This window comes from Chinchilla lanigera, unplaced genomic scaffold (genome assembly GCF_000276665.1).
Source record: "Chinchilla lanigera isolate Chin_1 unplaced genomic scaffold, ChiLan1.0 scaffold00134, whole genome shotgun sequence".
Taxonomy (NCBI): domain Eukaryota; kingdom Metazoa; phylum Chordata; class Mammalia; order Rodentia; family Chinchillidae; genus Chinchilla; species Chinchilla lanigera.
Genome location: NW_004955535.1, coordinates 2,075,777 through 2,088,773, shown reverse-complemented (window position 1 = coordinate 2,088,773; position 12,997 = coordinate 2,075,777). Strand labels below are relative to the sequence as shown.

General features: G+C 33.7%; 1 protein-coding gene across 1 annotated transcript in view; it reads right to left on the bottom strand.

Annotated features, from left to right (window-relative positions):
* Dmd (dystrophin) overlaps positions 1-12,997 on the bottom strand; it is a 2,013,932-nt gene that overhangs the window by 1,208,242 nt on the left and 792,693 nt on the right. The window contains exons 35-36 of the mRNA XM_013507710.1: positions 1,076-1,255; positions 634-762 (exon numbers count right to left, since the gene is read on the bottom strand). Coding sequence (XP_013363164.1) covers positions 634-762; positions 1,076-1,255 — 309 coding nt within the window. The remainder of the gene's footprint in view (positions 1-633; positions 763-1,075; positions 1,256-12,997) is intronic.

The window sequence follows — 12,997 nt, the reverse complement described above, 5'->3', positions numbered from 1 at the left end:
ATGTTAATTTTATATAATATTTCAAAACATTTTGAATGTGAAACAAATTTTCTTGATGTGGGATTCTCCACTTAAGACATCATGTGAAGAGTCAAAAATTTAGGATTTTGGAAAATTTTGAATCATATATTTTTGGGTTAGTGATGCTCAAAATTGGAATATGACATAGAGAAAATTGGAATATGTCCTGATTGGAATATGGCATAGGAAAATAATCCAACTGTTTGCATTTCAAGTGTGCGCTAAGGTGGGCTATATGAATGATTGCAGGCAAATGATTCGCGATACAACTGTTTACAACAGTTAAAATAGACAGGACATTGCAATATGCTACCAAGATAGATCCTCGAATACTTTTCTGAGCAGATTTTAAATTCGGTGTGATGTACAGATGTACAGATGTATGGTCAGATGTACAGATTGTAGAACTCTTCAATGTCATTAGTTCCCATTCAAAAGAGGAAGGAAGGAAGCAAGGAAGGAAGGAAGGAAGGAAGGAAGGAAGGAAGGAAGGAAGGAAGGAAGGATTGTTTTACTCTTATTAAGAGGTCTCTGGTATGTTTTATAACAAATATGATTGACATAACTGTTGTACAGTGTGAAAATCACTTTTTGCAATATTTTATTTGCTACCTTAAGTATGTCTTCTTTATATTGGGCTTTCTTTTTCTCAGATTCATCCAAAAGTGCATCAGCCTGAATGATCCACTTTGTGATGTGATCCACATTCTGGTCAAAAGTTTCCATGTGTTTCTGGTATTCCTTAATTGTACAGAGACACACCATGGCATTATTTGTTAGGCAAAGCTTTTAAAGAATATATGTTATTTCATATAATTCTAAAAAGGTAAAAATATGACATCATTCTAATTATTTTTAAATGTGATCTCCATATAGAATACAGCACAAGTGCAGAGACAAAGGAGTATAGATACCTATAGATATGGAACTAAAAGCCAACATATATGTAGAATAGAGGATAATTTCCAAGCACAAATATTGTTACTGAGTGCTTATGCAAATTTTATTTCTCATTACAGACAGAAATGATAATGCTTCCGGTTTCTTCTCTTACCAACAAGAGGTTTAGCCACTCTTCTGCTCGGGAAGTGACTGCTATCCAGTTACTGTTCAGAAGACTGAGTTTATCTTCCACCAAAGTCTCTTTCTTGCCCAATACTGTCTTCAAAGCCTCTCCCAGCTCTGTGACACTCTTCAAGTGAACCTTCTGTTTCTCAATCTCTTTCTGAGTAGCCTATGAAAATAATAGCATTGAGTTTAAAATAACATATTGAATTCTTAGGATTTAATATTTGTGAAAGTGTTGCATGTATGGCTTCCAAGTTAAGACTTTGTAAGAATTTAAACACACAAGCATATTTTTTTATGAACAAGGGTATTGTGCCATATATACTGTAGTTTGCTGTTGGGGATAAAGAACATACATAAACATAATTAATTTCTTTATTTGTTCATGATATATATATATATATATATATACATTTAAAACACATTAAATGTGTATTAAAACATACATATCATCTAAATGAATGTATTTATATTTACTTAATTTGCACATGAAGTGGCTAATTGCAAATGTTTGAAGACTCATCCATAAATAAGGATCTGCTTTTAAGAAAACTCAACCAGTATGGTGCTAATCCATTTCAACAGCAAAAATTATCATCCCATTGATGGTGAAACTTTTAGAGACCAAGGGCCCAAACTGCAGCCTAAAACCCAGTTATTTATCTCTAAGTTCCAATACTGATATTAAACCCGAATACTGAGGTTTTAGATTAAAAAAAAGAAAAATTCATATATTGACATAGTTTGTCTTAAAAAGAAAATACAATAACAAACTTTGAATGATACAAACAACTTTTTATTGAAAGGTAAGTTTTCCTTTGATATGCTTTTGCATAATTACTGTGATCTTTGCTGCTGTATGAATGCTGATGATGTGTCAGACCTTGGCTTGGGCTACTTGGCTTGCATGCTGACAGAGAGGGCTCGGCGTACCCACTATGCCATGTGTCCCACAGAATCACCACTACTGGTTATTTGGTACCATATGTCTCTTTGACGTCAGGTAAAGCTTAAGGATCCCTTTCCATAATATGTTTTTAAAAGGATGAAATGGAATAAATAGGAATTTAAAGGAAATTAACTACACTGAAATTTAAAGTAGAATATAATATAATGTAAATTTAAAAATATATAGTAAAACACGTTTCTTTCCTAACATGTTAACTAACAAGATCCAGAATCAGGTATTTAGGGTAATTTCAAAGTAGTGCTGAGCTTGCCACCTGCCAAAGATTGAAAATAGACCTAAGTCCATCACCATGCACCAAACTCAAGTCAAAATGGATACAGATCTCAATATTAAAACAGAAACACTAAATCTATTGGAAGAGAAAGCAGGTAAATATCTTGAAGACATAAGGGTAGGCAGAGAGTTCATGAACAAAAACCAAACTTCACAGGAAATCCTTCAAAGAATCAACAACTGGGATCTCCTCCTACTGAAAAGTTTCTGCACCTCTAAAGAAATCACCAGCAGAGTACAAAGAAAGCCTACAAACTGGGAAAAAGTTTTAGCTGACTGTCCCTCGGACAAAGATCTTCAATCTAGAACAATAAAGAATTAAAAACTATCAGCCCCCCCAAATTCAAAGACCCGATCCAAAAATGGGCAGCTGAAGGGGCTGGGGATTTAGCTCAGTGGCAAAAGCGCCTGCCTGGCAAGCGCAAGGTCATGAGTTCGGTTCCCAGTACCAGAGAAAAACAAAAAAAAAAAAAAAAAAAATGGGCAGCTGAGATGAATACACACTTCTCAGATAGAGAAATACAAATGGCAAATAAATACGGAAAAAGTGTTAAACATCATTTGTCATTTGAGAAATGCAAATGAAAACAACATTGAGATTTCATCTCACCCCAGTAAGAATGGCTAGCCTTAAGAAATCAACCAATAACAAATACTGGCGAGGCTGTGGAGAAATAGGAACTCTTCTCCACTGCTGATGGGAATGCAGACTGGTGAAACCACTGTGGAAATCAGTTTGGAGATTCCTCAGCAAACTAGGTCTAGAGGTCCCATTCAACTCAGCTATCCCCCTTCTGGGTATTTTCCCAGATCTGAAACTGTCATATCACAGTGATATATGTGCACTCATGTTCATAGCAGCACAATTTGTAATAGCTAAACTGTGGAAGTAACCCAATGTCCACCCTCTGAGGACTGGATGAAAAAAATTGTTCTACTTTTATATAATGGAATATTGCTCAGCTATAAAGAAAGATAAACTCGAGGCTTTTATAAGTAAATGGTCACAACTAGAGACCATACACATAAGTGAAATAAATCAGACCTGCATGTGTAAGAATCATATTGTCTCACTAGTGTAAGACCTGAAAGAGTGAATAAAATTTGGGAGGTATGATAGACATTGTGAAACAAAAGGAAAATGATAAAAAATAAAGGCCAACTGGGATGTGGGAAAAGAGAAGGGAAAGAAGGGGAAATTATGTAAGTATGTATATACTTATATACAGGATAGCTAACATAATTGTACTACTATCTTCTATTGCTATACAGAAAGGAACAGTTAATGATTACTTGTTTGATCAATCTTGTATGTCTCTATTTGTTTTCTTGAGAAACCACTTTGAAGACATCAATTTGTAATACAACAACCATTGTTACTTTCCTACCACTTTGTCTGTAACTCTTTTTTTTGTATTGTTCTTATGCTATTTTGTAAACGGATGCTTGTTTGTTAATATGTTTTCCTTCTTTTATTTCTTAAAGTAATAAAAACAATGTAGTGCTGTGTATAAAGAATATTTTTAGATAGATGGAATGGATGTAACATGATATAGAATTACTTGTCATTTATACTGGTGACAAAGCCAATGGTAGTACTATCATTGAGGTTTATTGCTCACATTTATAATGGATAAAATGCTTAATTGCAATTAGAGGTCATTAAAAATAAAAATGTATATTACCAATGAATGTTCACAGACCTCATTTCTGTATGTCTATATATTCCTGATTAAAATTGCATAAAAGAACATCACTACTTACTAATATTTGATGCATAAAACATGAAGATGATCACATCTAATATAACAAAATATATGGTAAGTTGATGGAAAATCTGATCCAAGTTCAAATGGCTCCTGCCTGCCCTACCTACACTCCGTCTCTTAGGATGAGCCATGACAGACCACATAATGTTGTTGTGCTTCTGCATCCATTCCAGCTCTTCTCTTGTCTGCCTAGATTGGCAGATGCTGGACATTCACAGGAGGCTCAGCCAGATCATAACAGATTCTTTCTCAAAAAGATTAACTAAAAGGCACAAAGACTATAATTATAATATGAGCTCAAAAGACACTTGAAAAACAAAGCTCAACATCCTCAGCACAGACAACCAAAATTAAGTCAGAACTGGGGAGGAGCAATAAGAAAAAGTACTGCAAGTCTACCTGCAGAGAAGTAAATGAAATATAAGCAGGGAGAGCAACAGACGTGGTCCATGTAAAAGACAAAGCATTATTTCTATGAGACAAATTATTTATTTATTTATTTGGTACCAGAAATTGAACTCACAACCTCGCGCTTGCCAGGCAGGTACTCTGCATGAGACGAATTTAGATCTCATTTCTTATCTCTAGAGGCTCTCAGTGTGGCTTTTCTATCTTTATAGTACACCTAAATAATCCCTGTGGCTGTCTTTCCTCCAGTCCTTCAGTCCTGCTCCCCTCACAATAACAGGATTTTTTTTGCTGTTGCTCTTCTTGCCTTTGACAACCAAAAACCAGGCAGGAATACAGTGGATTAAAGGACTGCATGAAAAATTTATATAAGAATTAATCACTGTTTCTTTAATCTACCATACTCATTTTATTAATAGTTTCTTTTAATATAAAAATATCTGAAATTAAGGTGATTAACACCAAATAGATAGTTTTGCCACCACCCAGATAGTTATTTGTAGAGCAGGTATCACTTGTTGCACATGCGTGAGCTTAGCATTGGATAAGATCAGTCTGTCTATATACCATTCACAAATGTTCATTACATCCCAATTCGGTGCCAGTCACTACTCTTTCACAATCATAGGTGATATTACTCAACATCTTTTGGAAAATCATGAAAGTATCCCATTTGGATAGATAAACCCTTGTAGAGCATGATTTATGAGTAGATATGGGCTACATTTCATCCCTTTCAATTCTTTGTCTGTCCTCCTGGTAATATAAAAGCTCTACAACCACAGATATTAGCCATTATTGTAAGCACTGTGGGTTAATTGAGAGAGAAGCAGACAACAACCTTGTCCTTCAAAAACTTATATGTGATTATGGATTTCTCAAGGAAGTACATGTAAATGAGCATTCTCTGCTGACTATATTCTATTGCCTATATTCAAGGCTAACTGTGTATCACTAGAAGTGAATTATTTGCAAAGGGAATACCTCACAACATTAATTTTACTTTATATATGAGTCATTATCTCTTAAAATGTCTTCATGAAGATGTTATGTCTTAGCATTGATATAAAAATATTGTGTACGCAAATCTGTTTCTTACATACCAGGCAAGGCATTTAAAGGCAACAAGAGTTCCAAACTTCAGAAGAGATCAGAGAAGTTTTGAACTAAAGTTTTATTGTTGCCTATAGTCTTTACATCACAAATAAATATTATTATCAAACATCTATCCAAATCCTCCAAGAGATTTTCAAAGGAAATGTTTAATGTCCAATGATATTTCATTTAGTTAATTGAAACAAAGAGCTAGGAAATGTGGTCTAATTGCTGGTGAATTTCTAGATTTCTCAAAATTATAGGATACAATTCCAACATGTTAAATTCATCATCAGAGTGACATGTGCTTGATAAAAGCAGGGACCATTGTGGTGGTTCATGACTGCCGATAGTCAAGAGTCACAGAAAATTTACATTTGATTGAACAAAAGAGATGCTGAGTTAAACTTTTGTATGTGATGTTTAAGAGCAATCTCATTTTCTACTATTTGTAAAGATTTTTCTAAAAACTATTGTGTTCATTTAATGATTTTTAATGTTGTCCCCTCCAAAAGTATTTTTACTCAAAAGTATACCTTAACAACATCAGAGACCACAAACCATATGCTAATGTTGCTTTCTGAAGAGGTTCCTAAATTTTTACTTAGTCAATGTACACCAGAGGCCTGGCATTCACCTTATCCCATGTTATTCAGTGCCAGAAATAAGGAAAGAGGCAATCTTGGCATGCCCTGCTGTACTTGTGCCTATAATGTACCTCGGGTAAAAAGCTGAAATTTAGTCATTTAATATCCTATTAAAAAGAACATCCTTTTTATGCCTCAGATAAACATGAATGTCTTCAAGGAAGAGGTATCACTTGAAGTTGGAGGGTTGTATCTTAGGTTGACTAAAGAAAACTACAAAGTGATTAGAAGGTATAAAGTTGAGCATGCAAGATAATTAAATGGGGAATATGGGGTACATAATGAAAACAAAAACATACATTTTATGAGGCATCGAGAAACCATTTTTCCATGCTCTATAGATTTTCCATAACAGAAGAATGTCTACACCTACAGATGGATTGAGAACTACAGCAAAGCTATTGTTTTTGTCATTTTATACCATTATTCATTCCCCTTTAAGGGAGCTAGAGCGATTTATTGAGTAGTCAAGATGATGAAAAAATGAAAAAAAAAACTCATGACACATCCTCCTTTTGAAAAGAATTCGATCCTCAGCACACATGGTTTCTTCTCATGTTTTGTGGAAGTATACAGAAAGTTCTGGAAGGTCTACATTTATGATGAAGGAGATACTTCAAATTCATTAACTAAAAGGTTGACTAACTTATAGCTCAGACCCTTTAGTTACTTTTCCTCCTGCAGTAATAAGTTAGCTCCAAGGCTTGATTTTATGGATGAATAAAAAGCTAGATTATATGGGTTGTGTTTTCTATTGACCAATGAGATGGTTATAAGTTCACTTCTGGAGATGCAAGGGTAAATAAATGTGGACCTTATACCTACACAAAGAGTTTTCATAACAAAAGAAAAATGTCTGGTATGAATAAAATTCAAATATAATTGTAAATTGCCAACTGCTCTAACACATTATTGTTTTCCTTGTGTATAATTTATAAAAGGATAGCTCTAGAATAGTATAAATATTAAGCCCTAAATTTCATGATTTCAAATAAATTTTCTATCTATATCCTAATCATGACAATTTAAATGCCACTCTAACATCTTTTTAATGAAGTAATGCGCAACCTAGGTTAAATTTCTTCTTGTGAAAACATGCCCTATGTTCAGGGGAATTATGAAAAAAACATTCGGACTTCCTTCTCCCATCTATGAGCTACATCAATTGTTGGTCTCTGGGAACCATGCCATTCAAGGGGTGAAAACATTTTCTCAGATTTTATTTACAGGTATAATGGTAAAACATGGGATAATTAGCTGCTCTCATTGGAAAAAATGCACAAATATTTTCCTCCAGGGGCCTGACCCTCTTCCTGACCCATTTCTCATTATCTGAACTTTTTTAATACTTTCCACAAATTTTCTGGGAATTTTTCCAGGCCTTACATTCTCAGGGTAATTTCTCTGTGTGATATCTTTTTATTCTCAACCCCTGTTCTTAAAAGTTTTTAACCTCTTCAGCATTGCTTGCTCTAGATATTGTGTCTTACTCCTCTCCACATTTAGGCAAGCATATGCCTGTGAACTCTTATATAACTATCCCTGTACCACTAGGACACTACTAAATTTGCATTTCAGCTCTTTAGCCCTTGAGCATGTTCCCTGTAATATAGATGAAGGATCAACTAATATGGTCAGTGAAGATATCTTAAAAGGATCCAGTAGCCATCTAAATTTTGCACAGTCTATGAAAATATTACATCATTTCTGACCAGTGGAGTTCTTTTACCTTTTAGGTACACTATATATATATATATATATATATATATATATATATATATATATATAATACATTCATACATATGGGAAGGTTTTTTAAGTGAAGTTAAAATATACAGTTTATAATTACCTTTAAAGTGGAAATGTGTGTGTTTTCATCCTCAACAGCTGAGACCAAGTTAATGGTGTGTTGTACAACCTAATATGTCTTGAACATGCTGAAATTTAATATTAATTGTTTTTTCAGGCCTTTGCATTATTCTATCATAGCTTGAGGTTTAGGACATATTTTACTATTAGGCTCATGTGATGGAATAATATAATGATAGATTAAAGAAGAATATAAAACATTAACTAGTGGATTTTATAGTAATGCGTATTGACTTTTTATTAATAATGTATTGTCTATTAAAGAAGAATTTCATGAAAGTAGAATGTGCAGAATAGAAATTATAGCTATAACTATAATGACAGTGAATAGTGGCTTCAATGGCATTTAACAGATGTTCTATTTTCTAAGTAACAGCTGCTTGATGCATTCATTGTACCAAGTTAATGATCTGCTAGTGTTATTTCACTTCACAGATAAATTACTGTGCTCTCCTTAAAAAAGATATGTAATTTTTCATGAGGATGATAGTGTAACAGACTTTAGAAATAAGTAATACTTTGCATGCTTTTATAGCTAAAAGGAGTGATGAGTTGAGGCAATTATCCAGATAATCTAGCAACTAGGAGCAAAAACCAGATTTCTTTAAAGTGAAAGCTGATTGTTTAAAAACAATACAGGATATAGTTGACTGAACTAAATGTAGGTCCTATCAGACTATTTGAAATTCATGGACTTTGCCTGTATGGCATTATCTAGAATGCTGAATATTAGAGTCACTAGCTACACTTGGACAGATTAGTTAAACCAGAATCTCTGGGAGTGTGTTGTGAACATTGGTATGCTTTTCAGGATTCCCAGGTGATTTCAACATGTCTTCAATGTTGAGAACCACTGTACTGTTTTTTTTTTTTTTTTTTTTTTTTTTTTCTCCGGTACCGGGAACCGAACTCACGACCTTGCGCTTGCCAGGCAGGCGCTTTTGCCGCTGAGCTAAATCCCCAGCCCGAGAACCACTGTAAAATGGGCAAATTCTGTCAAGAGGTTCTACTGGGTGATAGTCATTTAATCTTAGAAGTGAAATGGCAATCCAAAAGTAATTGAAGAAACTAATAATTGTTCTTGATGTTGGATATTCTAAAATATGTCTATGAAATAAATATGCGTAGTACAATAATTTGTTAAATAAGTAACAATTAATGCACAAATTATTTTATACTACTTAATACTCTGAAATAAATTTGGCAATTTCTATGTGTGTCCTCTCTGAAAACTCTTTGTATACTAACACTACTGTTAATAAAATCTATTGGTAAGTTTATCAAAAAAGATAAATATGAATTATCATAAAAGCCGATGGTTTCAATATATTATACAACCAAACTTCTTTCCAGGTAAACATACTTGACCATTTTAATTTTCAGATGCCTCCATGGATATTGAAGGGATTTAATGCAACTGCATTATTCAACTGACTTAGGAGTTTTGGTGAATGAAACTGAATTAGAAATAATATGTGAAACGTATTAGTGGTAAAAGCAGAAAATCAAATAGATTCAACTTTTACAAACATCATTATCATTAGAGAAAGAAACTTCCATTTAATTACATATTCATGGACTTTCTTGTTGCTATATTTTCACGTTAAATTCATATGCTAAACATTTTTGTCCATTAAATGGAAATTCAAAATTGATTTCCTTATATACAACTAATAAGAATGATGTTAAGACATTAAAAAATAATTCTTGAAATCCAAAATAATGTCAGTGGGAACAGACTACAGACTGCAATAGGTGATAAATGTACATAGTTTCATTTTATGAAGATTGACATTTAAATTTACCATAGTTTAGTTTATATTTTTGTGGATAATGAATACTTTTTGTGGTATTTTAGAGTTATATTGCTTTACAATCACTAGTAAATGAGTTTTCTAACAATTTGGTATAGTGGAAAAGTCGATGGAATCAGAGATGCTTAAGGTTTTACTATGCACCAGTACTTCTTTGTCCTCATGTACAAAATGGGAGCATTTGATAAGATTATTCATGTTCTCATTTTTTCTAAAACTTGACCAGTTTTAAATACAGATAAGCATTTTTCTTTTCTCCCTAGAAATGCTTTGGTATTTTATCTGTTGAATCACAATTTATGTTCAAACAGATATTTAATGGCCATGTACGATATGTTAAACTGTGTCTGCACATAGGAAGCAACAATGACCAAAAAATATTTTTCCTGTACTCAAGTGAATCAGTAATGTCTATATCATAGTCCCAGAGAGTCGAGTTTATCACTACATCTCAAAGATCCTGTGCACTGCCTATAGTCAAACTCTTCAAATGCTAGTAATCCAGCTGCCTACCATTTTTCCCATCAGTTATACTCTATAGACATCAGTATTCCTGATCTCAACTTGGTAAACTTCTATAATAGGGTGTTGTGAGGTATGAAACGGAAAATCTCTGTTCACCAGCAGGATACAAATGTGACAGTAACACCTCCCTCATGACTTCTCTGATGTCCAGACCATGCAGATAAACATAGCCCATTTTTTCAAAATATTAACTTTTCTCTCCTTAATGCTACTCTGTTTTAAGTGTACTCTTTGAATTGTAAAATACTGTGGAAGGATTACCTGGCTTTACGAATTCAAAATAAACCATTATTAGTTTGTCTTTTCAATTCTCATTATCACACATTTATCTCATTTCTGCTATAATTGTATAATCTCTCCCTCCCGATTCTTTAATTTTAAAATGTTTTCCTTTAGCTTTTTAACAATTTGGACTTTTGAAATGTTTTTTCTATACCTGCAGTCAGGAATGGAGCTTGCAGGGTGAAACCAGAGAGCATAGTTATCTTGCTTGTAGCTGTCATTTCAGTTGTTCATCCCTGCACTCATCCTAGGTCTTTTTGGAAGTTCTCTCATTCTTTCTCTTGTAGGATCACTAAGCATCTGACACGGAACACTTCAGATATTCTTGGGTTTAGAGATCTCTCCAAGTAGATTCTACTTTTAAACATCCAAAATTGTGTGATGCATGACCCAGTATCTTTTGTGAGGAACATGTTTTTGTTGTAGCATTTATGGTTTTGAATGTTTGACTACTGAATTCTGAGCAGGAGCAAAACTTAAACGAAGGATTATACTTAGGAAAGACTACTCCTACAATATCTCTGGTGTATCAAAAGGATGCTAGCAATACCAATCTCCTGATATTTATCCAGGGAAGAAAAATAGCAAAAATCCATAGTCAGGCTTACATTGTTTTAACATTAGCTTTCCTCTGGTTCTGATGTTGGCACATTCATTTTTTTTTTCTTTTTCTTGTCAATAGCCATAATGTAAGTATTTTCGGCTTTGTGGGCTGTGACATTTATGTCACAACTATTACTGCTATTGTGGTATTCCAGCAAAAGTAGCCACAGATAATAAATAAATAAGTGGAAGTGGCTATATACCAGTAAAATTTAATTTATGAATATTGATGTTTGAATTTCCTATATTTTTGTATCATGCAATACTCTTCATTTTCCCAAGCAATTTTATATGGAAATTCCATTGTATGTTTCCTTGTACATATGTATACCATTGGATAAATATCATTATACAAAAAGAGGCAAAAAAAATGTATTGGGTCCATCAGCTACAGTTTGTCCATCTCTGCTCCGGCTCATCTGACTCTAGTTTGATTTACCTTCATCTTAAGTGAATCTCTTAAATATTTTTCTCTAGCAAGAAGCTCAAAAATTTGGCTAGAATTGGAATTATCCCTAGTCAGTCAGCTCCTTTAATGGTCTCAGAGTAACATTTTCCCTCATATTGAGGAGCCCGGAACCATACAATTGCCAAATCCTTAGGAAAAATAACAAATTGGGTGCGACTTTAGAGTACCTTAAGAAGATAATTCAGAATCAAAGATAGGGCTACTGGAGTTTTTGCATCGTTTACTTATTTACAATATGGGAAACAACATCATTGTCAGCAAACTTTACTTTCGGACATTATTATTACACTCAGTGACTTGCAGCTCTTTATACTGATTCCTTCTGAGATAGAGTAATCAAAAGTGTAAAACTTGCAGTACTTTTACAAAAATGGACTACTCACATGCTTTCTTTGGCTCTATCTTCACAGAAATTCTCCATTTTCAGCTTATACTACTCCCAAATAGTCTCTACTCCCTGAGAGAATTTTGACCTCTGCAGAGCCTCCCCGAAATCATACTAGTGACTCTTTTATTTAAGCTGTTCACCATCTACACATTCTAGGAGACTGGGGCTAGGCCAAGACTTTAATAGGATGACTGTTTTTTTGGCCATCCTAAAGGGACTTTCTTGGAATTTTGGTGGTATTGGTCAATTTTTTTTACAGGAACGGTGATTTACAAACAGTTGATGAAAAATTCAATGTTAAATTAACGCATGAATAAAATCCAGCAGCACATGGAGAAGTCTCAAGGATGCATGAGTGCTATGATATATTGCATTATAGAATCCTAGTCATCTGGCTACCCACAGCCTGGGGAGACAGATGAAATATCCAACTGCATATTACAGAATCATGCTCATTTTTTTTTCTTTGCCAAAACTCAAGTACTGAAGATCCTTAAAGATTTGGTGTGAACAGTAATGAGAAGGATATTGGTATAGAACTGTACATGAATATATACAATAACACAGCCTAGATTTTAATTTATTGTTAAACTTTCCTTCCTCACCTTAATAGTGCAGGTAAAACTGAAATGAATTGTAAAGGTCCCAATACTTTTCTAATGGAGATAGGAATCTCCCCCAGTTATAAAACATGGCTGCTTAGGAAGAAAAATACTCTAAAATTTTTATATTACATGAAAATAGTCAAATCTATATTACTAGAAATTAGTGAAATCTGTATTGTTTTAAGGGTGAC